This window comes from Bubalus kerabau, chromosome 19 (genome assembly GCF_029407905.1).
Source record: "Bubalus kerabau isolate K-KA32 ecotype Philippines breed swamp buffalo chromosome 19, PCC_UOA_SB_1v2, whole genome shotgun sequence".
In the NCBI taxonomy this organism is placed as follows: Eukaryota; Metazoa; Chordata; class Mammalia; order Artiodactyla; family Bovidae; genus Bubalus; species Bubalus kerabau.
In genome coordinates, this window is record NC_073642.1 from 58276074 (window position 1) to 58301305 (window position 25232).

At 54.8% G+C, this 25232-nt stretch overlaps 1 protein-coding gene across 4 annotated transcripts in view; it reads right to left on the bottom strand.

The window, feature by feature from the left end:
- The window catches only part of ITPK1 (inositol-tetrakisphosphate 1-kinase), a 157491-nt gene that overhangs the window by 25991 nt on the left and 106268 nt on the right, over positions 1–25232 (bottom strand). For all 4 annotated transcript variants that reach the window (XM_055556849.1, XM_055556848.1, XM_055556846.1 and 1 more), the window contains exon 5: positions 15334–15451. In XM_055556849.1, coding sequence (XP_055412824.1) covers positions 15334–15451 — 118 coding nt within the window. The remainder of the gene's footprint in view (positions 1–15333; positions 15452–25232) is intronic.

Sequence of the window (25232 nt, forward strand, 5' to 3'; positions counted from 1 at the left end):
TTGCGGAGCCCAGACACGGGAAGATGAGCAGGCAGGCCAGGCATGTGGGGCACGCGTACTCCCAGCAGACAGAACGGCCGCTGCAAAGGCCCTGCTTGAGGACACGGTGCCCCCCGGGCACACACACTGACTCAGCCTTGGAGAGGAGGATGGTGACATCCGTCTAGCCTGTGGACTCAGAGGTCACCTGAGCGGGAGAGCTGAGGAAGGAGCCGAGCCCTGCAGCAGTTGAGCCAGCATCTTGGTGGCACGGGACACGTTGGCCGCATCCCATGTGCGGGTTGGTGACAGCAGGGGTCCCTGCGGCTGTCCCCCCACTCCCCAGGAAAATCCCAACAGTGCCAGCAGCTCTTCTCCCCCAAAGAGCATAAAGACTCTTCCTGTCAGTCAGCACTGGGAGCCCAGGAGGCTATTTCTGGTTCCCCGAAAAAGGCTACTTATTTATCTGTCATCGTATTTCTGGATGGGAGTTGGAAAGGAAGCTTTTTTTAGTTAGGTGGTGGGTTGTGTTCTGTTAAGAGCTGAAGCAGCAGCCCCTGGGAACCTGAAACACCCCCCTCTTCCCTGTCCGCCACCCTCATCAGAGAGTGGGAAGTCAGAGGTCCTGGGAGATGGCAAATCCCATCACGTCCAGAAAGGGGAAGAGAAGAGTTCAAGGTCACGCACAAGTCATGGGCAGGCCCAGGATGAGAACCCAGGTGTCCGAGTCACATCCTTGCCTTGTCCATTGTGCCAGGTGGCCACGCTTCCAGGCCACTGGGGGCAGATGCTACAGAACCAGCAAGAGGAGCAAAGACAATGACAAACAGGTGTCACAAGAGGACAACCGGGGGAGGTGGAGATGGCACTTTGAAGGTGGAGCTCTGAAGCCTGGCTTTGAACCTGGGGTAAACTAGCTGTAACTTTTGGCGAATGACTGAACAATGCTGGGCCTCGCTCTTCTCATCTGTAAAATGGGAACAAGGCCTCCCTAGAGGGTTGTTGGGAGGCCTGGCGCATAACAGCAGTGGTGATTTCTCTTACTACACTGAGCGAGGCCAGCTGGGCGGCCGACAGGAGAGCAGGCAGGTTCTAAATCGTAACTAGCGGCCCACGTCCCGTTTCTGGGGATGACAGTGCCGGGTCTCCCCCTCCATGGCTTCCTGGCTGTGTGCAGCACGGTGCTGGCACCAGGCTGTGAAGGAAGCCTTGGCGGGGCTCCGGCAGGGCAGGGCAGGGCCTGGGGACAGCTGTGACAGGACTCTGCCTCAGTTCATGTCTTCCAGATGACACTCGAGAGAAACAAAGCCTGGGGGCAGGGACGGTCCCCGAGGACACACAAACGCTGGAATCCTCTGACGTTTCCGCAGAGGGTGGGACCCCAGAGAACGACGCCCACGAGTGAGGGCTGTGCCGAGACGAGAGGAGCTGAAGACAGGCCAGGGAAAGAGCCCGCGGGGCCCGGAGCTGGCTGCGTGGGCCTGGGCAGCAGGGAGGGCCCGTCTGGCACGTGTCGGGAGAGCAGTCACTACGTTCAAGGGCCGTTTCCCTCTCTCTCGAACGCTGGTTCCATGAGGGCAGGGACCAGTGCCTTTTTTCACCCCTGTGGGCCCAGTGCCTAGAACACTGCAGGCACACAGTAGGTGCTCAGCAGGGGCTTGCTGAGTGAACGGACTGACCCTCGACGGCGCCCTGTGCACAAGGCCGGCTCCTCGGGCATCTCGGCCACATCTGGTCGGATGCAGAGTCCGTGGTCGACGTGCCTGGGCGCCGCTGACCCACATTCCGGGCCAGCCTGCCGGCATCCGGCCCTCTGGCCGCCGCCGGGCCCTCACGCTCTGCTCCCCACGAGGCTCGCCCCGCCCCACCCCGCCCCCAGTCTGTTCCATCTGAAAACACAACAGCCCTCACAGCTGACCCTGCTCAGTCTGGCCACTGGCTTCTCCGGAGGACTTTCGCCTGCAGAAGCACTTTGTTTATCTGCTTTGCTATAACCGTGACTGGACTTTCCTTTTTAATTGTTTTCCACTGAACGCTCCTGCCACCAGTATTTTCCCATGATTCTGCATTTCCTGGTCACCCAACTGCTGACGTTTCCCCTCAGGTCAGACATTTATGTTTGTGCCAATTTTCCTTCACTATAGACAGGGCTGAACATCTCTCACGCATGATAAGGCTTGGGGCTTGTGATAAATCATTTTCTGTGGTCACGTGCCCAGGAGCTGGGGGTCCGGGGCCTCCTGGAATCAGCATTTCTACGTCTCTTGCCACAGAGCCATGCTGCTCCTCAGAGGGATCATGGGAGAGTTTCCTGGGGAGCCAGCAATGAGGGGTCTTGATCATGCTTTTCCAGCCCTGGGGAGCCCCGTTTTCAGAAACCTGGGCAGAACTTTCATGAGGGAGGGTGACAGATGACGTAGTGAGTGGTCCCACCCCCAGCACAGGTCACTCTGGGGCCTACCGGCCCCGTGGCAGAAGGAAAGAGGCACAGAGACCCAGGCTGCTGGGGGGAGCCCCAGGCAAGGCCCGTGAATGACCCAGGGAGCAAAAGCCCAGAGACCTGCACGCAAGTTCCAGCAGCTCTCCCCTGAGCCTGGGCAAGACCCAACCTTTCGGGTTTTGGGTTCCTGATCAGTAGTAGACTGACGGTCGTGATTAATCACTCCTGTCTACTTCCTGGAGTTGCAAGGAAGAGGAAAAAGTACTGTGGAATCTTTACCCACTAAAGAAGCCAGCTCCTGCACTTTCCTGGTGGTCTTGTTGTTAAGAATCCACCTGCCAATGCAGGGGACACAGGTTCGATCCCTGGTCTGGGAAGATTCCACATGCCGAGGAGCAACTAAGCCTAACACACTGATTTCACAGGCCCTGGATCCTCTGCACACACCGGGCCCTCAGCCCTGCAAGCACCTTCTACCCCTTCTCGGCATGAGAAGCTCTGGCTTGTCCTCCAAGCCTTGGGTCAGGCCACCTCCCTCCTCTAAGCATCACCTTCCCCACACCTGGTAGGAGCCCTTCCCCCCACCCCCCAGTGGGCTCACCAGGCCCCTGTGTGCCTGGGGTTTGAATCTTGGCTCCAACTCGTATCAGCTGCATGATCCCAGCCAAGTAACTTTACTTCTGCCTCAGCTTCCTCATGGACAAGGCAATGGCAACCCACTCCAGTACTCTTGCCTGGAAAATCCCATGGACGGAGGGGCCTGGTGGGCTGCAGTCCATGGGGTCGCTAGGAGTCGGACACGACTGAGTGACTTCACTTTCACTTTTCGCTTTCATGCATTGGAGAAGGAAATGGCAACCCACTCCAGTGTTCTTGCCTGGAGAATCCCAGGGACAGGGGAGCCTGGTGGGCTGCCATCTATGGGGTCGCACAGAGTCAGACACGACTAAAGCGACTTAGCAGCAGCAGCAGCAGCTTCCTCACTGAAAAGAGGACAAGAGCAATAGTATCTACTGGTGACTCAGTGGTAAAGAATATGCTTTCAATGTAGAAGATGTGGGTTTGACCCCTGGGTTGGGAAGAACCCCTGGAGAAGAAAATGGCAACCCACTCCAGTATTCTTGCCTAGGAAATCTCATGGACAGAGGAGCCTGGTGGGCTACAGTTCATGGGGTTCCAAGAGTCAGACATGATTTAGTAACTAAACAACAACAGATTTAAATGATGAAATAGTTCCTTAACACAGTTTCCTCTGGGAGGAGCAGTCCCACCCCAAGGGTCTGGGAAGCAATATCGTCCTCATCTGTATCGCCCAACACAACCCATCCCAGGATCAAGGTTGGATGATCCCCTGGGACAGACAGAACAAAATCAGTGGCCCAGTGCTGGGGTTTCTTCCTAGCTGCTGGGGTTTGTTAACCAAGGAACCCCCTTCTTGACACTCTCACCTCTGAACCATCTTCTCCCCACTGTGGCTGCTCTAACCACACACCGCTAGATTCCTGGTGTTCTGCCCACCTCACCTACCGAGCCCGCCACCAAGCCTGCACTGCGCACAGCGGCTGGATCCTGGATTGTCTTCTTAAAGTTCCCACCTATATACTGAGGCAGCCCTTGGGTCAATAATCATCCAAGTCAGATGTGAGTGAAGGTTCGAAGCCTTTCCAGGTCCCGGCAACCTGTTCCTGTTACAGGCTGCATTGCACGTGTGCATGCTCAGTCACTTCAGTCTGTCTGACTCCTTGCGACCCCAGGAGTCTGACTGTAGCCCCCCAGGCTCCTCTGTCCATGGGATTCTCCAGGCAAGAATACTGGAGTGGGTTGCCAGGGGATCCTCCCGACCCAGGGATCAAACTCGCATTTCCTGTGCTGCACGTGGATTCTTTCCCACTGAGCCACCTGGGAAGCCCATGGGCTGCACTGTGTCCCCCTAAATGCACATGCTGAAGGCCTGACTCTCAGGATCTCAGGACGTGCCTCTTATTTGCAGACAGGACCTTCCAAGAGGTGATTAAATGAAAACGAGGTCATACAGGTGACTAATGTCCTTGACAAAGGGAGACAGGACATAGATGGAAGACTATGAGAAGACAAGGGAGGAGACAGGCACCTACAAGTCAAGGAGAGAGGCCTTGGAGGAAACCAGCCCTGCAAGCACCTTGATCTTAGACTCCAGCCTCCAGAACTGTGAGAAAATTAACTTCTCTAATTTAAGCTGCCCAGTCCGTGGTGCTCTGTTGAAGTAGCCCTGGCAATTACACTTCCCGCCTCCTCAGAAGGCAGAACCAAGTTCACTCCCAGCCAAACCCCGGCGCCAAGCAGCGTGGTCTCCCTGTCATCCCCCGGCACAACCCCTGGGACTCCTCTCTCCCCAACCAGTTGGCAGCAACCTACCCAGCCAGCATCGCCCAACCCCTTGAGTACAAGATGTCTCATCACAATGACACCTCCCAACAGACGCCCCCAGCATCTTCTACCCACAGTCCTGCCTGTTCCATCATCATCTCTCTCCTGCATTGCTACCTTGTTCAGTTGCTCATCTCTGGTACCCTACTAAATGCCCACATGTTTGGGTTCTGACTCTGCAACCAGATGGTATATTCCTTGGGACCTGGCCTGACCTCTAGCCCAGTGCTACTCAGAGGAGGCAGCCCTCAGAAAAAACTCTCTGACAAGTGCACATGCGTGAGATGAACTGAAGATGGAATAAAAGTGAGCTGAGCCTGGAAACGAAAGGAGAAGGGGAGCACGGAGGAGCACAACTGACCGGCACCGGGTGAGAAAGGTGGCAGTGGCCTGCAACTCCTCAACTGGCCGCCATGTGGCGCTGTCGGTCTGGCACAGCCCTGGTGACCGTGGCCATGGGACTTGCGGGCTGGGCCTGGCCTGCCAACCTGCAGACTCCAGTCTTCATGACTCATCCAGTGCCAGATTGTCCAAAGTCACCTTCCACCTGCCATTATACTGTTAGAAGGCAGGAGCCCCGTGCTCTCGCATCCTAGACAGGGAAAGATGCTCTCTGTACATTCTGGGAGAACCAAGTTTCAGCCTGACAGCAGCTCTGAAAACATCTGGATGGTTTTTTTGGCCTGTGGCGATGGCAGCCGCCCAGTAATTCAGGACAGTCAGGTGAGGGCTGGGAAAGCACCGCAGGCCCGGGCCAGGATGAGGCAGTCAGGAAGGGCAGGGATGACAGGCCCACGGACGAGAGAAGATAGAAGTGAGAACTGGTCTCTCTGATGTGGAGCCAGGCCTGGGCATCAAGAGGGCACTGCCTGTCCTGACCTTGATTTTCCTGCTCCCGCTGTCCACTTATAATGTCCCGTCCACTGGCCTGGCCAGGAAGGGCTTCAGTGTCCAGTCAATGCACCCCACATGCCTCCCCCAGGCAGGGCTCCATCCTCACCTTGCTCTCTTCAGGAGGCATGCTTCCTGGCATGACCCCCATGACCCCCCTCAGTTCAGTTCAGTCGCTCAGTTGTGTCCGACTCTTTACGACCCCATGAATTGCAGCACGCCAGGCCTCCCTGTCCATCACCAACTCCCGGAGTTCACTTAGACTCACGTCCATCGAGTCAGTGATGCCATCCAGCCATCTCATCCTCTGTCGTCCCCTTCTCCTCCAGCCCTCAATTCCTCCCAGCATCAGAGTCTTTTCCAATGAGTCAACTCTTACACTCAGGAACTATTCCCTGCTCTGACCCAGCACGTCTGTCCCCTAGCACCTACTTCCAGTTCACTCTGCATTCCCTTTACCGAAGGTGACTCAGCTCTGCCTGTAGCCCAAGGGCCCCTGGAGGCACAGGGGCCTGGATCTGAGTGGGGATTTGTGTCAGGCTTCAAAAGGCTGGAAATACCTGGACGATGGTGACTTCATCATGTCTCTTCAGACCCATCCATAGCCCCAGGTGAGATGAGACTGAAATAATACGTTTTAAGACAGTAAAGTTCCAGCCACATGCCCTGGGGATGTGGGGACTGGGTAGCCTGACTCATGGGAACCACATGGAAAGCCAGGGCTTTGGGCTGGATCCCAGGAGAGGCCCACCCTCGTCCATAGAGCCCCTCGCAGGTCACGGGTATACACAGTGGTGGGCAGGGTGCCTGGGTCCCGATCCTGGGTCAACTCTCTCTCCCTGGGCTAGCCGTCTCTTTGCGCCTCTGTTTCCATATCACCAAGAATGGGGTGTGGGGGTGGTGGTGAATAACATCGGTACCTACTCCCCAGGCTGCTGATGAAGATGTGAGGACCGGCTGAGTCACCGTGAGTGGCCGTGCAGGGAGAAGCGCCACGTAACGCTTGACTGCCATGAGTCGGCGTTGGGTCCGCTCCTTCTTGGGCACTGAGGTCCAGCCTGGGCATCCCTTCTGAAGCCACAATGGGGTCGAGGGCCCCTCTGGAGCGAGGGCTGTCTCAGGTGCCGCTTGCGGTACCCACTCTGGGAAAAGGGAGGAGAGAGGCCCTGTCCACTGCTCGGGCCCCAAGGGGCTCAGACAGAGCGGGAGGGTGAGCGAGGCTCACGGGCAGCCCTGCAAGGGAGCTGGGTCCCGAGGCAGCCTGGGGCGAGCCTTCCCCCGGCACGACTGGGCACTGCTCACTGCCCAGTTCACCCGGCTTGTCTGAGGGGAAGAAGGGCCTGACACCTCGGAAGGTCACGTGAGGACAGTGCATGTGAGTAAGGGCCCGGGCTCCATCCACTCGGGCCCCTGGTCACGCAGACCAGGCAGTGACCCGGGGGCCTCAGGGCCCGGAACCAGCTCCGACGGTGCCCCTGCCCAGAGCCCTCTGAGGGGAGGCAGAGAGAAGCGGCACGTTCCAGGTGTAGACAGGCTCACGCTGTCTCCCTGCCACTTACATAGGGCAGGGGGCGAGGGGACGAGAGGGGGCCCAGCAGGACTGCTGTGCGGGGGGCCCGCCTGGGGCTGCCTGAGGCACCAGGACGGCTGGACACGCCGAGGCCGCGTGAAGGTGGAGGGGACCGTGAGAAGGAACGTGGGGGCCTGTATTTCTGAGAGCGCCCCCTGCTGACAGCTGGCAGGGACACCGTACCTCAGTCCTGCAGCCGCAAGGAACTGGGTGCTCACCACCAAGAAGCGCGAGCCCGGGCACGGGTTCCTCCACAGGGTGTTTGGATGAGAACGCAGCCCTGCTGACACCTTGATTCCCACCTGTGACTTCCTGAGACCAGAGACCAACCATGCCAGGTAGAATTCTCACCTACCAAGCTGTGAGATAACAAGCGGCAGGCCGGGGGCAGGCGGGGGTGAAGCTACCGAAAGCCACTCAGCTTGTAGCAATTTGTTGTGCGGCAACAGGAAACTCATAGGCTTGGTCACTAAGAGTTTTCAAAGAGGGACCCTCACTGTGCTATTTGGAGACACTAGGTGGTGGGGTGGGGGCATTTCAGCAATGGCTACAGTCCCTACCCTGCTCCCGGGAGGCTTCTGAAAGGCCTCCCTTAGGCCCAGCTATAGCTGCCACCTCCCTGCTAGCAGCCTGATCCTTGGTTCGCCAGCTACAGGCTTGCTGTGGGGAACCAGCTTGAAATTATTGGAGGGGGTGGCTTCTGGGTACAGACAGAGGGGAACAAAGGCCACAGGTCTGACAGGCCCTGTCTGACATGGTCCTGGTCAGCTGGACAAGCAGTCTCCCTCCCGTCTGACTCAGCTAATGACCTGTTTCATCCTGAGGGGACACGGTGCTACTTGCGTTGGGCATGCTCGAGGCCAGAATCGAGGAAGCCAGACACAGGCTGGCAGAGACAGGGACATTCCTGAGTCCCGTTCCAGCTTATAGAAACGGCTGCTGGAAACGCGGATTAACTCTGTGCCAGCTGTTTGCACTGATTTATGGCCCCTTCCGGACCCAAAGGCTTGCTGCCCCACTCAGCTCTGACTCCCAAAACGCAGCAGCCTTTTTCATTTTCAAAACGTTTTGAAAAATATTTGAAGTGCTCTCTCTGGCCATACACATTCTAAAAGCAGAATAGAAAATGTTAGCTTGGCCCAGTGCAAAGATGAAGCTGCCAGCAACGAAACAGTCCATATTTTAAAACAATGACTCATGGGACTTCCCCAGTGGTCCACTAGTTAAGGCTTCGCCTTCCAATGCAGGAGGTGCGGGTTCGATCCTTAGTTGGGGAGTTAAGATCTCACATACCTCCTGGCCGAAAAACCATAAAATAATACAGAAGCAACATGTAACAAATTCAATAAAGACTTTATATATGGTCCACATTAAAAAAATCTTTAAGAAAAAATGAGACAATATCCTTAGTCCCAAAAGTGGCTCTAACTGATGAATAAGAAAAAGACCACCAACCCAAGAGAAAAATGGGCAACTAACATGAAAAGATTCATACGCAGAAGAAACGCAAAGGGCGAACAGACACATGAAGAAATGTGCAGTCTTGTCAATAACAGAAAAAATGTAAATGAAAGTCAGACAGTTATCATTTCTCCAGCAGCCGTGTACAATGGGGTGAAAAATTTGTTCAAATGTTTTAAAGAACAATCCAGCAATATCCACAAGGTGAGAGATGTTTACCATAGTCTTTGGGAAATTCCACTTCTAGGGATTAATTTTACAGAACTCTGCAGAGACCTGTGTTGACTGCAGCTCAGTCGGTGAGAAGAAAAAATCCAAATCAAACTGGAATGACTCATTGAGGTCAATGTAATTGAATAAACTATGCTTTTTTTTTTCCCCATTCACATGCTAAAATATGATGTTGCCATCAAAAAGGGCAGATCAGACCTACTCCTCTTCATCTTTGTGGGCTGACATGAAAAGAAGCCAAGACATATATTCTTGGAGAAAAAGCAAGTTATATGAGAACACAAGTAATAGATGCTGTTTCTTTTTTTTTTTAAGCACACATGTATTTGCACATGTATGAGAAGGGCCTGGAAGGATGGATTCCATACTTAAGACGGGCAGCCTCTGGGAAGAAAGGGGGGGGGATCAACAGGTGTGAGAATCACCGACAATCAGGGACCTGCCTGCTGACAGAGGGGACTCAGGACCAGTTACTGTGCAGGCCTCGGGGAGAGCGGCCTTCCAGTCCAGCAATTCCTGGGGTGTGCTGGGTGGGGCAGGCCTCTTCTCAGAAGCACGACAAAAACAAGGAGGGGGACCCATAACCCATGAGGTGGAAAGGGCTAAACACTGGAGGTGTGGCTCCCCCAGAAAGAGCCCTGGACTGAGCTGGAGGTTCCCTCGCACCAGACCCCGGTCTTGCGGGGTGGGCAGGCCGACACGTGGGGGGCAGGGCAGGTAGCTGTCTCAGGGGTCAGCTTCTCACAAGCCCACTCGCAAGGTGTTGTGTGAAGCATTTTCCTGGTGGGTTCATCCAAACTCCAGCCTCCTGCACAAGAGCAGGGCTGGAAGCTGACCCTGACTCGGGCTGCACCGCTCTCCTCTTCGTCCTCCAAGACTCCAGGCCCTCCTACTAACCACCAGCTCTGCTACGTGCCTCCCAGCCAGGCCCCGGGCGCCCTGTGGGACCAAGGAGAGGAGCTGAGAGCACCTGGGCTCCAGCTCTGGGCTGTGCCCCTTGAAGCGGGCAGGGAGGGTCAGGCCTTCCCCATGCCACCCCCCAACCCCGACTTGAAGGGAAGGCAACCAACCCCCTCATGACAGATGAGCAGACAACTCAGAGAGGCCCAGTGACTGCCCGGGCCACACGGGCAGGGCTGAGATTTGAGCCCAGGCTTGTCAGTGCCAAACCCTGTTCTTTTCCACTACCATGTGTCACTAACCTCAAAAAGGACAGGACTTTCGTTTCCTCAATAAACTGTATGAGGCAGAGACTCCATGACCGAAGCAGGGACCCTGTCTGGACAATGCCATCGCCTGGACACCAGGGGGCGCCTGGGAGCAGGGCCAGAGCCCCGAGCTCATCCACTGCGTCCTCGGCCCAAGTGCAGGTGAAGAGAGGCAGTCCACGCAGGGGCCAGGAACTGGATTCAGGAACCACTGGCCATGATGATACCCCGAGGGTGTGGGTTCAGATTCCAGCTCTGCATGCAGCAGCTCTGTGTCCTTAGCCAATTAGACTCAAGGGACACCAGTAACCTCACCGCTCTGGGGGGTAACCATAGTGCCTTTCTCACGGGGGTCATCGTGAGGATTAAATTAGCTAATACAGTGCCTGGCACGCAGCCGGAGCTGCCAGGGTCAGCTACCTGAGCACTGACAAAGCGGCCCCAGAGGAACAGGGACCTGCAAGCCGCACAACACAGGGGTTGCAGGCAGACCCGGGGCCTGGGCCTCGACTCCAAGGCCTCTCTCACTGTCTCCTCTCCCACCAACAGCCCTGTGCAGCTCCCCAAGGGCAGACAGCCAGCCCCCACCCCTGAGTGAGAGCCCCCTGGCTCAACCACACCCACCCACCCGAGGCAGCTGCTCTGCGGGGATCATTTTTCCCAGGCTCTTCGGCAAGTTATTTTCTCTTTGCTTGGTGTCTAGATTATTCCAATTTAACCCAGACCCCAACTGGCCTCCAAGATGAGTCCTGATTAAATTCCCACAAAACCCACAGGCAGAGACGCTCGATCTGCAGAGGGCACTCCCCTTCCCTGGGGAGGCCCAGCATCGGGTGGCCAACTGCTACCCCCCAGAGTATGCATGTGCGGGAGCTGCCTTGCGCCCACAGCCGTCTCGGAAGGGCCTCTGCGCCCTCCACTAGGTGGTCTGAGACCCTCCACCACCTGCTGACCCCAGGGCCAAGGACACACACCCACATCATCCAGTCACAGCCCAGCTTTCTCAGCCATCGCTCCAGCCAGTTTAGGAGCCGGTGAGAGCCTCGCCTGGGATTGTGTGGCCTGGGGCGGCAGGGCCAGGCCTTGGGCTCTGGACTTCCGCCTCAAAACCCCAGCCCTGGGCAGCAAAGCAGGTGCCCGTGAGAGACGAGGCCTGCAGATGCATGTCTAGCAATCTTGGCTGGTGATGCAGCCTCCCCACCTCCCCTCAGGCCTGCAGCAGGCAATGTTCAACCTCCAGGAAGCTCCTGTCCTAGGCCATCTGTGCCTCTGGTAATGGGTGTGGTGCAGCCCCGCCCAGAAGGCATCATCCATGTGGGAAACCTGTGGCCTAAGAACCCTGGGGTGGGTCCCTCTGTAAGCCTACCGACCTCATGCTGTATGTTAGCTGGGCACATGGTTGCCCAGAATAAAGACCACAGTCCCCAGTTCCTTCGCACCTCAGTAGGTAACTCAGTTTTGGCCACTGAGATATGAACAGAGCATCACCGTAGCTTCTGGAACTTTTCCTTAAAAGACACCCAGAGCTGTTTCCCTTTGCTTCCTCTTTCTTAGTCCCTCTCTATCCTAACGTCTAGATTGTGGGTGTGGCTGGTGGAGTTTCAGCACCACCCTTGACCAGGAGGGGCCACACCAGAAAAACAAGGAGCTGGGGAAACTTGGGCTTTTACGTGAGAGAGAAATGAAGCCCATCTCATTTAATCCACCCTCCCCCAGGTCTCTACTGTGACACCAACTGTCTGTGGGTTTGGGACAGACAGGTCTGAGGCAGGAAGGAGCCGGCCTCCCCCAGTAAGCTCTGAATTAGAAACGATGAACTCTGGGAGCATGGAACTGAGATGGTGCTGACCACGCCGAGGTCCTCGGACAGGTGAGGCTGGGAGCTCCCCACAGCTGATGCTCTGCATGGAGATGGATGGCCGCCTCAGTCCAAGGGCTCTGCCTGCTCTCCCCAGGGGACCCCCCCATGTGTCACAGCCCACCAGGCCACCCCTACTGCAGAGCAGGGGGCCTTGGTCCCTCCCTGCAGCGCCTCCTCCATACCGCCCTGTCTTCTGTGCAGCCATCCAGGCTCTCTGAGGACAGGGAGAGCCACCTTGGCACAGGGGGTTGGTGAGAGCTCCCAGGAGCCTCTGCCAAGCCCCTTCTCCCAACACAAAAGCGGTGCACCTGGACGGCTGCGATTGAGGAACTTAGAGGGTAATTACGGCCCTTTACTGCAGGGCCTCCAGGAATAGCGGGAGCGGGTGGGGGCGGCCGGGGATGCACTTCCCAGAGAAGGTGCTCTGCATCTCACAGACGCAGCCTCGCCTTGGAGGACGGGACGTGGGAGCCAGCAGTGAACCGCCCCGGGTGGGCAGGAAAAGGCTCCAGGAAGCCCCAGCCGCCGCCTGCCCTCCTGGAAGAACACCAGCCCGGCTCGGTGCACACGATAAGGAAAACCCCGGGTGCAGCGGTCACGGCCCACCCACACAATTCCTGCTGGCCCAGGACCAAGCCAGTCTTGAGACTTGGGTCAACAAGTTCTCACTAGGCCCTCTAGCGGGACACCCCCGCGCTGACCTCTCTTGTGTTTGAGCTGAGTGGGGTCTGTCCTGTGTCCCCACTGGGGGCCAGTCACCAGCCCCTCACACCTGTGGGGGTCACCCTCCGCAACAGGATACAGGTGATGGCCATCAAGATCCATCCCTAGGCCGTGTCTGCACTGCCTGTCTAACATGCATCCTCGTCTCACTCACCAGCTCACATACCTTCAAAGCCTGCTCACGAACGGGGTCCCCCACTGCCCGAGGTGTTCCGAGTCCCCCCACCCCTGACTGGTGGTCCACGAGTTGACACAAGTACCCACTTCAGCTCCTTCCCTGCTTTGCTCACACCTCTGCCCTGTCTGGGAGGCCCAGGCTGTCACCCCCTCAATACTTGCCCTCCCGAGTTAGTCCTGCTTCCTGTGCGCCCTGCAGTCTTACCCCCAAACTCACGTGCTCACACACTAGATCTGGGCTCACCTTGGACCCCCAGCCCTGTTTCTCTGCTCATAAAAACAAAGGCAGACTCTTAAGAGCCAATCCAGTCAGCTCAGCCCTTTCCAGTGCAACAGGAGCAGGAAGAGTGGACCCCACTGCTGGGTGACCCCATGGGCTACGGCCCGAGCTAAGAGCACTGCAGACATCATCCCAGGTACCCTGACCCTGCGCCCTGTGGATAAACCACTTTTTATCCATCTTGCAGAAAACAGGCAAGGTCAGAGCAAGTGACTTGGCCAAGACCACAAGGCAGCAAGATTTGTAACCAATCTTAGTCTGTCCCCTCCTCAAAGTCTGAGCATTTTGCTCTAAAAAAGCCCTCTCAGCGGTACCCTCCCTAATCCCATCAGAAAGCATCACTCTTCTAATGGACGTGTTGCCTCTGCTGACCTGCAACTCTGCCCATTAACTGGGCCTTCTCATCTTTTACGGTCATCTCCTGTCCCTTCACAAATAGTTGGTATCCAATGCACACTCTTCCTAGGAAGAGGCAGATTTCCTTTCTAGAAGCATTGTTTGGCCAAAACATCACTACAGATCTTCCTTCTCCTCTAGGAGTACTGGTTGGACCCAGGGAAGGAGTGCAAGGAGAACAGAAATTGACACGGTCACTGATCACTCCAGACCCAAGGATGGAAGGACGCTGGAGTGCTGAAGAAGCCTGCCTGCTTTGGGCCTTCTAGGAAGCCACGTCCTCTATGTTGTTATTCAGTTGCCCAGCCATGTCTGACTCTTCACAACCCCATGGACTGCAGCAACGCCAGGTCGCCCTGTCCCTCACTGTCTCCCGGAGTTTGCCCAAGCTCACGCCCATGCCCTGTGCTTCCTGGCAAAGGCCAACCACCCAGAGCAAGGAGCCTTAAGACCTCTTCCAGGATGGCCAGGTCCAGCACCCAGCTCTTGTGCAGAGCAGAGAACCAAGCAGGCATCGATTCCCCTGGCCAGGGTCCACGACTGTACCCATGCCAGGGGCTTACTAGATCCAGGGCCCTCTGACTACAGACATGGAAGTCAAGCTTAGGTGTTAGGAGTCAGGGAGCCTGAGGGGGGAGGCCTGGCTAGATTCTGACTGGGCGGTTTCCAGGCTGTGTGATGCTGGTACATCCGCGAACCTTTCAGGACCTCCTCTGCCACGCAGGGAGGATGACCCAGCCCACCCTGATGAGCACCAGCAGGGAGAAGGTAAGAGGAAGGCTAAGCCCAGTGCTGGGCACTCAGGACATACCCCAAAACGCTGCTCCTATCTGCCATGCTGGTTCTGTGAGCCAAGGCACCCAGCACCACATGAACGACACACACCTGGGCCCAAGTCACCACCCTGGGCAGCGTTCAAGGCAGCCCCTGAGGCCACACACACAGGACCTAGGTAGCAGGAACGGGGGCTGCCTCTCCCTCCTCAGAGATGAATCCTCACCCAGCTCCAGGGCTCAGGAAAAGCACTTAAAAAAAAATTTTTTTTTTAAGAACTCTATGCAGGGACTGTGTAGACCAGGCGGAGAATTAAGAGCTTACTGAGCGTGAATCTTTCTGAAACGCCCTTCTCACATAAACAGACACCTTGGGAAGGCAGTCTGACATCTCTGGTGCTGCCCTGCCCGGGAACGCGGGGAGCGTGAGTCCTCTGGGACAGGAGCTGGCAGCTGGCAGGAGACACTCCTGCGGCTAAGAGGGAGGTTCTGGCCTGCAAGAATAACACGAACCCCTGTGAGGTCCAGCCGCCACATGACATATCTCCACGCGTTTGATTAAAGGCCTCTGATTTCTCTGTTTGTCTCTTTTGCCCGGTTACATAACTCCCCTTGCCTGCCTGCTGCTGAGCTGTTCACACACTTCTGCTCTCTAACCACTGTGTTATCTGGATATTTCATCACACACATGGGTTTAAGACAACAAAACAAATCTGTCTTGATGTGGCTGGAGCTACTCTCCCAAAAAGCACCCTGGGGCTTTCACTAACTCTGCCAGTCACAGAGGGAGAAGGAAAGGCCCTCCCCAGAATGTACAACTGCTTCCTGTGTCAAAGTGCTTAAAACGACCAGACCCCATCTCTCACCCAAGCAAGGACTGCCTTATGTCCACGAGGTGGGCCGACTGCCATCGGGGCCGAGCCACTCAAGTCCGTACCTTTCATGTAGGCCTCGATCTTCCGGATGAGCTCATAGGACTTGGACCGGTCAAGCAGGGTCCTGATGGCAGGAAGAGGGTCCAGGACAATGGTCTCCGGGTGGGCATCAATGTATTCCTGGAAGGAAAACACACTTCTTCTGGTTAGAGAAGGGAGACTGATGCTGCAACGGGGGTGACAAGCAAGATTTCATCCTGTGTGCCCTCCCCGCATCCATCCCTCTGTTCTCTGTCCTCCCACCAGGCCTGACTTCTGGCTGGGGCATCACCTGGTCTCAGGACACAGGCTCCATCCACTTAGCCCCACTGGGATCACATGACTTTGATTAGACCAATCAGTGTTTTCTACCTCCTGGGGCTGCTGGCTCAGGAGAGGACATGTGACCAGAGTCCATCCAATCAGAGGTAGGCTCAGCACTCGTGTTGGGAATGCTGGGACACTCTCCCTCTTGGAGGACAAGAGGAAGCTGGGATACCTGGCAGCTGGGAGCAGTCATCCTAAGATCTGAAGGAGACAGGCCTGATGGAGCCAAGCTCAAAACAGAGCCCAAACTGAGAAACCAGAGGTGAGAAAAGGAGAACCACTGGGTTCTGATCAGCTCGTTCAACTCCTGGATAGAGCCTCACCGGAAACCAGACCTGCTCCCGGGGTGGGTTATGCTCAGTGAGAGTGGCCAGGACCCTGCCCTGAAGGCTTCTGAGGCAGGGCTGGGGAGAGTGGGATGCCAGGATTCTGTAGGTCTGTGAGAAGGTGATGAGACACGTGACATAGGCCAGCCACCTGACCCTCGGGTGCCCACTCCAACAAGTGCTTATTAATACCCAATGGCACCCCACTCCAGTACTCTTGCCTGGAAAATCCCATGGACGGAGGAGCCTGGTAGGCTGCAGTCCATGGGGTCACTAAGAGTCGGACCTGACTGAGCGATTTCACTTTTATGCACTGGAGAAGGAAATGGCAACCCACTCCAGTGTTCTTGCCTGGAGAATCCCAGGGACGGGGGAGCCTGGTGGGCTGCTGTCTATGGGGTCGCACAGAGTCGGACACGACTGAAGCGACTTAGCAGCAGCAGCAGCTTCACAGTAGACCATGGACAGGCAAGCAGAGCTGTGATAAGATTAGTCTTTACAGTCTTCTTGGGGAAATAACATTAAGGCACATGAGGAACAAAAAACCATTATCTGAAACAGGAATTCAACAAAAGACACAGGAAGATGTTTCCAGGAAAAAGAAAAAAAAAAACACAGGGATCGTGGCCCTGCCATGGGGCACCTCTATGACTTGAGGAGCCCCAAGTCAGTGGGGGAGAGCAGCTTGTCAGGCAGACAAAGTAGAAGAGACCATCCCTCTGGCCCTAAAACTCTATGATGCTAAAGACAAAAGTGAGGGACGCTGGCATTACAGGAGATGGGCTCAGAGAGGAGGCTGGGTGTAAGGAAGGCCATTCACCAGCTGTTGTTACTGCGGGTTGAACTGTGCACACCCACCCCAGATCTCTTCAAGTCCTAACCCCTGGTCCCTGTGAACTTGACCATGTTTGGAGAGAATGTCTTTGGAGATGGAATCAAGTTAATGAAAGCGAAAGTCGCTCAGTCATGTCCGACTCTGCAACCCCATGGAATTCTCAGACCAGAATACTGGAGTGGGTAGCCTTTCCCTTCTCCAGGGGATCTTCCCAGACCAGGGATCGAACCCAGGTCTCCTGCATTGTAGGCGGCTTCTTTACCAGCTGAGCCACAAGGGAATCAAGTTAATGTGAGGTCATATTGGATTCAGATAGACCCTCATCCATCGACTGGTATCTTCAAGAGGAGGAAAATGGGGACACAAAGACACACAGGGAGAGGGCTGTGTGAAGATGGAGACCGTGAGTGAGGTCAGCTGCAAGGCAAGGATGGCCAGAGCCACCACGACCCACCCCCTCAGGACCTTCAGAAGGAACCAACCCCATAGACACCTTGACTTCAGACTTCCAGTCTCCTTAACTGAGAGAATAACCTTCTGTTGTTTTAGGCCACTCGGTCTGTAGTACTTTGTTGTGGGAGCCCCAGGGAATAAACACACCAGCTTAATTCACCCTCCCCTCCAACTCCGCAAGCTCCCTCTGTGAGGTCAGCAGAGGCCAGGGGGAAAAGCCATAATGCTTCTTTTCTAGCAAACCTTATCAGCAAAAAGAGTGCGGCATTTGGATTATTTCTTTCTTTTTTTTTTTTTTTTTCAGTGAACCTATTTTCGTTCCTAGGAAGCATTTTTAAGAGCTCTCAACACAAAAGCCAGAGATTCATATCTCCCTCTCTGAAATCTGCTCCCGCCTGGTGTTCCAGACCAGAGTATCTGGTGATGGGCTCATTGGTGTCATTGGATTTTTTATTTTTAAAGGTCTCTGCTCCTGATGGGTGGCCAGTACACACATCTGAGGAGGCCGTCTTCCCGTCCTCACACCTGTGAGGTCCACGGGGCCTATACGCTCTCGCCCTGAGAAGGTCCTCTCCAGCACGCGTCTGCAGACCCAAGTGCAGAAGAGAAGCTGCCTTCATGCCTCTTCTTCCTGACAGCCTGGCCCGCTGCCCGGCTCACACAGACGGGCCAGCGCTGGTAAGGCAGAGCCCACATCTGGACCCAGAGGAGACGGGGGACGAGCTCAGAGGTGTCCTTCAGGAAGGTCTATCCAGGGCTGTCCTCAGGCCAAGGAGCCATTCTCTCTCCTACGGCCGCAGCCTCACCCGTGCACCGGTACCTCTCTGCTGCCGGATCCCCAGAGGCAACTCCCCCCGTCAGCACGGTTCCTTCCCCAGAGTGTGTCCCTCATAACTAGGCCTATACTGACACCAGGGCCTGTTACTCAGGAGACGCCAAGACTGACATATATGATAGCAATCAGACCAATGTCCTCATGTTAAAAGGTCATCCACTCAAGTAAAGCAACTACATAGACGCCAATACAAATTAATTATAAAAATAAATAAAAGTGAAATGCTGAGATTTTTTTTTAAAAAATAAAGTTTGAAGGGTGAAATCTAAGAGAATAACGTAGGTAAACTTTGAGAGATTACTTGGAATTAGATTATGATGAACTTTATGATCAGGGCTTCCCAGGCGGCGCTAGTGGTAAAGAACCTGCCCGCCAACGCAAGGAGACATAAGAGATGCTGGTTCAATCCCTGGGTCAGGAAGATCCCCTAGAGGAGGGCATGGCAACCCACTCCAGTGTTCTTGTCTGGAGAATCCCACGGACAGAGGAGCCTGGAGGGCTACGTTCCCTAGGGTCACAAAGAGTCAGACACGACTGAAGCGACTTAACAGGCACACACACGAACTTCATGATTCAATTAAAGCAGATTAAACTCTACACTAAGGATTAAAGAAAAAGAAAAGGTTATCCATTCAACAAACTTCGCATCACCCACAGCGGCATCCTGTCCTGCAAACAATGGACAAATGACAGCCTTCGAGGGTTTCCCCTACTTGATCTGGCTGACGTATTCACGTTCTGAGTTACAAATGAACAGTCGTGATGCCCTCACCACCACTGCCCACCTCCCCATCCCTGAGCCCGCAGGGAGAAGCCTGGCACAGAGGGAAGAGCAAGGGACTGAGAAACCCCAGCCCCCGGTTGCCGTCATCTCCCACTGTCACCCTGGACGAGCCACTTGGCATCTCTCGTCTCGATTTCCTTATCTGTGACTTGTGAGTCTAAGCTGGAGAAGCCTGGGAGCAGTGTTTATGCGGCATGCTTCAAGGCCACACATGAGGCTGTTCTGCAACAAGATGGGCAGCCACGTGGTACAGACACTACTGGTAACGGCAGGGACACACACGCTCCCTGCCTTCCTTCAAAGGGGATGCAGCATCGGAGACGTCGCTTCTGCTTCTCCCCCAACCACCAAGGGCCAGTAAACCATGATCCCTCTCCCCTCAAATATCCCCACTGCAGTACCGAGAAGACTTGTCCACACAGTTGCCAGATAACACAAAGCTTGTTCTGGTCCCACTTTTGTTCATTTAGGGCAGTGGCCTCTATAGAGAGAACTCGGGCTCATTAAGACGTGAACCGAAGCCAAAGATGCTAGAAGAAACCAAAGTGGGAAAGATCTGACAAGCAGGCGCCAACAAGCTTTGGACCCGGGATGAAAGCATCAGGATTAAGAGAAGAATTATTCCTGAACACGATCTCTTTCAGGACAAAGAAGGAGTTTTTTCCAATCACCCCACTATCCACAAGCGGATTTTCTTCCAAGCCTTTCAGCTTATCTATTGTATCGCGGGCCTCATGCATTTTTCACAAGTCTCTTAGAATTACCAAACACACTGCTGGAAGGGTGAGTGCTCAGTATCATTTTATCAGCACTTGGAGGAATAAAGGCCCAAACCATCTCCATGGCAAATGGTAAACACATTTCTGTTAGAAGGCCTGTCTCGAACACCTAGAAAGGCATTCTGGAAGTTAACTAGGGGGAGCCTGGCTTTGAGAAGCCAAGGCAAAAGAAATGCAGAAATACACAGCCTGGGGTCAGCAGGGCCAGGGGAGGTTTAGATAATACTGACAAAGGGGCCCAGACCAGCCAGATGCCCCCCAAGGCCCAAAGGGGTTGTGAAGCTGAGAGGGGCACCTGGCCCTCTGCTGGGCCGGGGCGGAGGCAGGCTGGGGTCGAGCTTTCCCCGCAGAGAATCTGAGCCGAATGAGAGGACTGAGATGAGCACAGGAGATCCTGTTTCCTACGCATTTACAGCCTGGAAAGGAGCAGGACTGCAACACGAGGATTTGCTCTCCTCTGAAGACAAAATGCAGGCGGGAGTCCTGAGTTCAAATCCTGCCTCTGTCACTCTATGTCCGTGAAGAAGAACCTGGAATTAAATCTCTGATGCTCTGTTTCCTGTGGGTAAATGTACATTCTGAATAAAACCTGTCTCAGGAAACTGCGTGGACAGCAAGGAGACGACAGATATGAAAAGGGTATGGGGAGTTCCCTGGGGTCTAATCGTTAGGACGTGGTGCTTTCACTGCCGTGGCCAGGTTCAGTCCCTGGTGGGGGAACTGAGATCCTGCAAGCTACACGGTGCAACCAAAATAAATAAAAATTCAAAAAATAAAAGAAAGAGTTGGTAGATAGAAAACGAAAAGGAGGCCCGTGACTCTGAGGCATAGAGACTCATAGGGCCCAACCTGACTGGAGGCCTCTGAGACTGCTGTCCCCTGCCCCGTCCAGCAGACTGAGGGGCCAGGCCAGCGCTGCACTTGGGGGTGAGCAACTGGGCTGCCCCAGGCTGGCCCATGGACACTCGGGGCACAACACAATCCCCCACCCACGGCAGCCCAGGCTGCAGGCAGCCACCCTCCACAGCAGCTCGGGTCCTCACAGGGCAGCAGGCGAGGCGCCCAGTACCCGCCCTCTGGATCCTCAGGAGGTAACAGGGCTCTGGCCCACTTCTCCCAAATGCCACAGGTCTCTTTAGAGAGTGGCAGCACAGGGAACTGGGGCTTCCCTGGAGCCTCAGATGGTAAAGAATCGGCCTGCAATGCAGGAGACCCAGGTTCGATCCCTGGATCAGGAAGATCCCCTGAAGAAGGGAATGGCAACTCACTCCAGTATTCCTGCCTGGAGGATCCCATGGACAGAGGAGCCTGGCAGGCAAGAGTCCGTGGGGATGCAAAGAATCAGACACAACTGAAGGGACTTAGCAGCAGGGTCTCAGGGAACTATATTCAATATCCTGTGATAAGCCATAATGGAAAAAAATATTTTAAAAGAATATATATATATATATGTATAACATCATACACATATGCTCTACATTGTGCTGTAGAGCAGAAATCAACACATTATAAATCAACTCTAGTTCAGTGAAAAAAAGAGAAAGCGGTGACTCATATTTTAGAGATGTGTACTAAAACAATTCCAGATTAAACACGATGTCTGGGATTTGCTTCAGAATGACCAGGTGCAGGGGGTGGGGGAGGGAAGGAGGTGAGACACAGGTGGGAGCGGAGCGCCCACAAGCTGCTGGCCGCTGAAGCCAGTGATGGACGGGGGAGGACGCGGCCACAGCCTCTCAAGCATTTTTAAATTTTCCAAAACAAAATGTTTAGGGGTGAGAAGGGAGGTGGGAGGGAAGCTCAAGGGGGAGGGGACATGTGTACACACGGCTGATTCACGCTGTTGTATGGCAGAAACCAGCACAACACTGTAAAGCAATTATCCTCCAATTAAAAATAAATCAACTTGAAAAAAAGGAAAAAAAAAGTTTGGGGGGAAATGGGGGGGATGGGGGAAGTAACGAAATCCTCCATCTTCAACTCCCCATCTCCCTAACTGTACCAGAAATGAGTTCAAACAGCAACACAAACTTTCAGGAAGGAGCAGGAGGCAGGCACCCAGATGGGAAGCACAATGAGAGACGACAGGGTAAAGATGATAATCAATAAAATAGTTGATCATAATTCGAAATACTAGCAGCTCCTATTTGCCCAGGACTGGCTACATGCAGGCCACTGGATACAGTGGCTCACAAGTGTCATTTCTTTGCATAAAAATCCTATCAGGTAAGAGCTAAAACTATAAATCTCTTTGAAGAACACATCTGTGTAAATCTTTGAGACCTTGGATCAGACAATGGTTTCTGAGATATGATACGAAAAGTACAGGCAAAAAAAAACCCATAAAAACTAAACTGGACATCATCCACATCAGGAGCTTGTGTCCAGGATGCGACCTGGTGCTCTGGAGTGAGGGAGGGCCCGGGCACGGCCTCACCTCATCACGCTCAGGACCCAGGAAGGGGAACCCTGCCCACTGGGCTGTGTCCTCCAACCCCGACAGGAGGACTGGGGATTCAGACGTGATGGACAGGTGGAAATCTACGCCTCTGAGGGCTAGGGGAGCTGGGATGGAGGAAGCGCCACCGCACAGCAAGCTGGGCGTCTCGGCTCTTCCCTAGGCCTCAGCTTCCTTCTCTGTCAAGCAAAGGTCACTTCTGGGAAGAGGTTACACGTGTTAAGAGCTGAAGCTGCCAGACTTGGCACAGTCCTGCTTTCCCCACTTGCGAGGCTGGGCTTCCATAAGCCTCGGTCCTCACCTGTGCACAGCTGAGTTGGGCAGGTCTAGAACAGCAAACACCAAAGCCTGGGGCCAGGGAGGGGGAGGAGCACGGAGAGGCTGGGAGTTGCCCGGACCTCCCATGAACGAGCGGTCTCCTGCTGGGTCTCCAGGTGGCCGGCTGTTGGAAAGACGGTTTCCTGGGCAGTCACGGTTTCCTGGGCAGTCACGTCCAGCAGACACTGAGGCAAGCACCATAGTGGGAGGAGCCGGAGGCCCTGTCCTTGGGGTGCTCTCAACCTCCACGGAGGCTGGACAGAGGACAGCACGTGGATGCTAGCAGGGGAGCATGTGCAGGGCTAGGTGAGCTAAGTGCCCGCTCCCCCACCAAGCACTCTGCACATTAACCTGCAGCCTGGAGGGAGAGGCAGAGGAGCTTTTCAGAAGAATTTCAGAAAAATTCCTGCTGGTCAGGAAAAGTGGTCGGCTCGGGGGTCGGGGGGCAGGGGAACCAGGTTGGAAGCCATTCCTGAAACAAGGGATTTGACAGCACCCAGTTGGCTGGAGAAAGTCCATCTCTTGGTTTAGTAATCGGCCTCCTTCCCTCCAGCGGCCCTGTCCCCCGTCCCGGGAAGAGGATGTCACGGGGGAGGACAGGAGCTCTGCACCGTGAGTAGGAAGGGAACTCACTGCCCACGGCTGAGGACAGAGAGGGGCGGGGCGGGGCGGGGCAGGGCAGGGCAGGGCAGGGCCAGGCTGGACCAGGCTCAGGGGAGTGGCACTGCTCTTCTGCTTGATGGGGTGCTAGGTACATGGCCTATCTTTGTGGCAAAAAGTCCTCAAGCTGCTCACCACACGTACACTTTATGTTGTTATACTTCAGTTCCTAAGGGGGCATGGGTGAGCTGGGAAGCAAGCATTGGACTAAACAGCAAGGCTCTGGTTATAGTTCCTGCTATGCCCTGTGGCCTGCCTGGTGCTCACCCTGTCTAGGACTCCACTTCCCATGTGAAGTATCAAAAAGGGAAAATGGGACCCAATTCCACCATGCATCACCCCCATGGCCCTGGCAGCCATCAACCGAAAGTGGCGGTGACCCCTTGGGAGTGACAACAACCTTCTGTGCTGACCCCAGGGGGATTTCGGAATCCAGGTCATCACGTGGTTCCAGAAGCAGATAAGCATCAGCATCAGATAGACTCAACATGCCATGCACAGAAGATACACTCCAGGCAGACTCCCAGGATCCCAGGAGTCAAGGTCTGCGTTTCAGTTAACAGCCACTGAACGAACACTGAGGAAGAACTGAAATTACTTCCTTGTGGCTGTTAAAAATTACTTGTGGGGGTTTTTACGGGAACGGAGGTGACCTTGGGCTAACTCAGCATAATCTCACTCCTTCTGGTTCTTCCTGAGAGCATGACCCGAGCCCGGATGGTTGAGCTGATGCCACAAAGCCTGGCCGTTTAGCGGGCTCCTTCCACACCAAGTGGTGGGTGAAAGCCAGGAAGCTTCTGGTTCCTCTGGTCTTGATATCACGATGGGGGTCCTGGCAGGATGCTCGGATGTGTTACTATTATTGACAGCTACAACAGTAATCATGACAGCAGCTAGCTTTTCCTAAACACTCAGCAAGTGCAGGACAGTGGCCTACACCTTGCAGGAACTGGCCTTTTATTCGTCACAACAACCCTATGCAGTAGGTCCTATGAGCAGCCCCATTGGACAGACAGAGAAACTGAGGCTCAGAGACCCTCAGTACTTTGACCAGGCTCTCCCAGCTAGGAAGTAGCCAAGCTAGGATCTGAATCCATGCCCTTTGGCTCTAGAGCCCTCCAGTCAGTGAAGCAAGGCATGGCAAACCTGGGTAAACAAAAAGAAGCATCTCAGTTCTAGCTGCAAGCCCGGGTCCACTCAGGTTCATTCACTTTTTTAGAATTGTTTTAGAATTTTCCATTATTTATTTATTTACATAAAACAGAAAAGACTGGGCAGTCTTAACATGGGCCCACAGATAACCAGGAGGCGAGGCGGAACCTTTTCTTAAGCATCAAGTCATGATGGTTTAGTGGAAAGAAAACTATACTGGGAATCGAGGGCCCCAGGGTCTTTGACTCTTGGTGTCATGAACTAATTCTGTGACTTGCAAAAAAAATTACATTTTCTCATATCTGAAAGCTTTCTTACTTTCTTTTAAAATTTATGTTAAAAGGAAAAAAGCAATAAGCCTTTCTCACGTTCTGCCAAGCCAAGCTGAGGCCTTTAGCCTGCTGGTTCTGCCGTGAGGCCGGGCACCTGCACGTGGGGTCAGCTCAGGGAAACGCTAAAAAAAGAAGGAAAGGCTGTGGGCTCACCTGCTCCTCCTACCACCCCAGGGCCTGCACCCTGGTTCGCCCTGCTTCCAAAGGCCCCCAGGGACCTGGGGCAGTCTGCATCTGTCCCCAACCCTGGGTCCAGACAAACCGAAGACAGACCCTTCCTGGGACAGCAGGCCAATGACACGGCCGGACGCCAGAATCCACAGCAGCCTCTGTGAGGGGAGCTGTGTGGCACCGAGGGAAGGACTCGTGCTGGGTGCACAGGCGGGTGGCCGTGGGCGCTGCAGGGTTGAGGGAACAGGCCCCCGGAGGGAGGTCTAAGACTGCAGCGAAGTCAGCAGCAATGCCCCCTTCAGAGGCACACGCGCACTTCTGCAGAGAGTGAGGCCTGTCACTGGAGGGCGGCTCCAGGTGACTATGAGATCATGAGCCGGGCCGAGCAGAGCTTTCTGGGAGAAGCACCAACCAACCCTCTGGGCAAACCACTGACACCTGTCATCAACCAAGGCCAGGACCCAAGGTCCCCCCAGGCAAAGCCTTCTGACA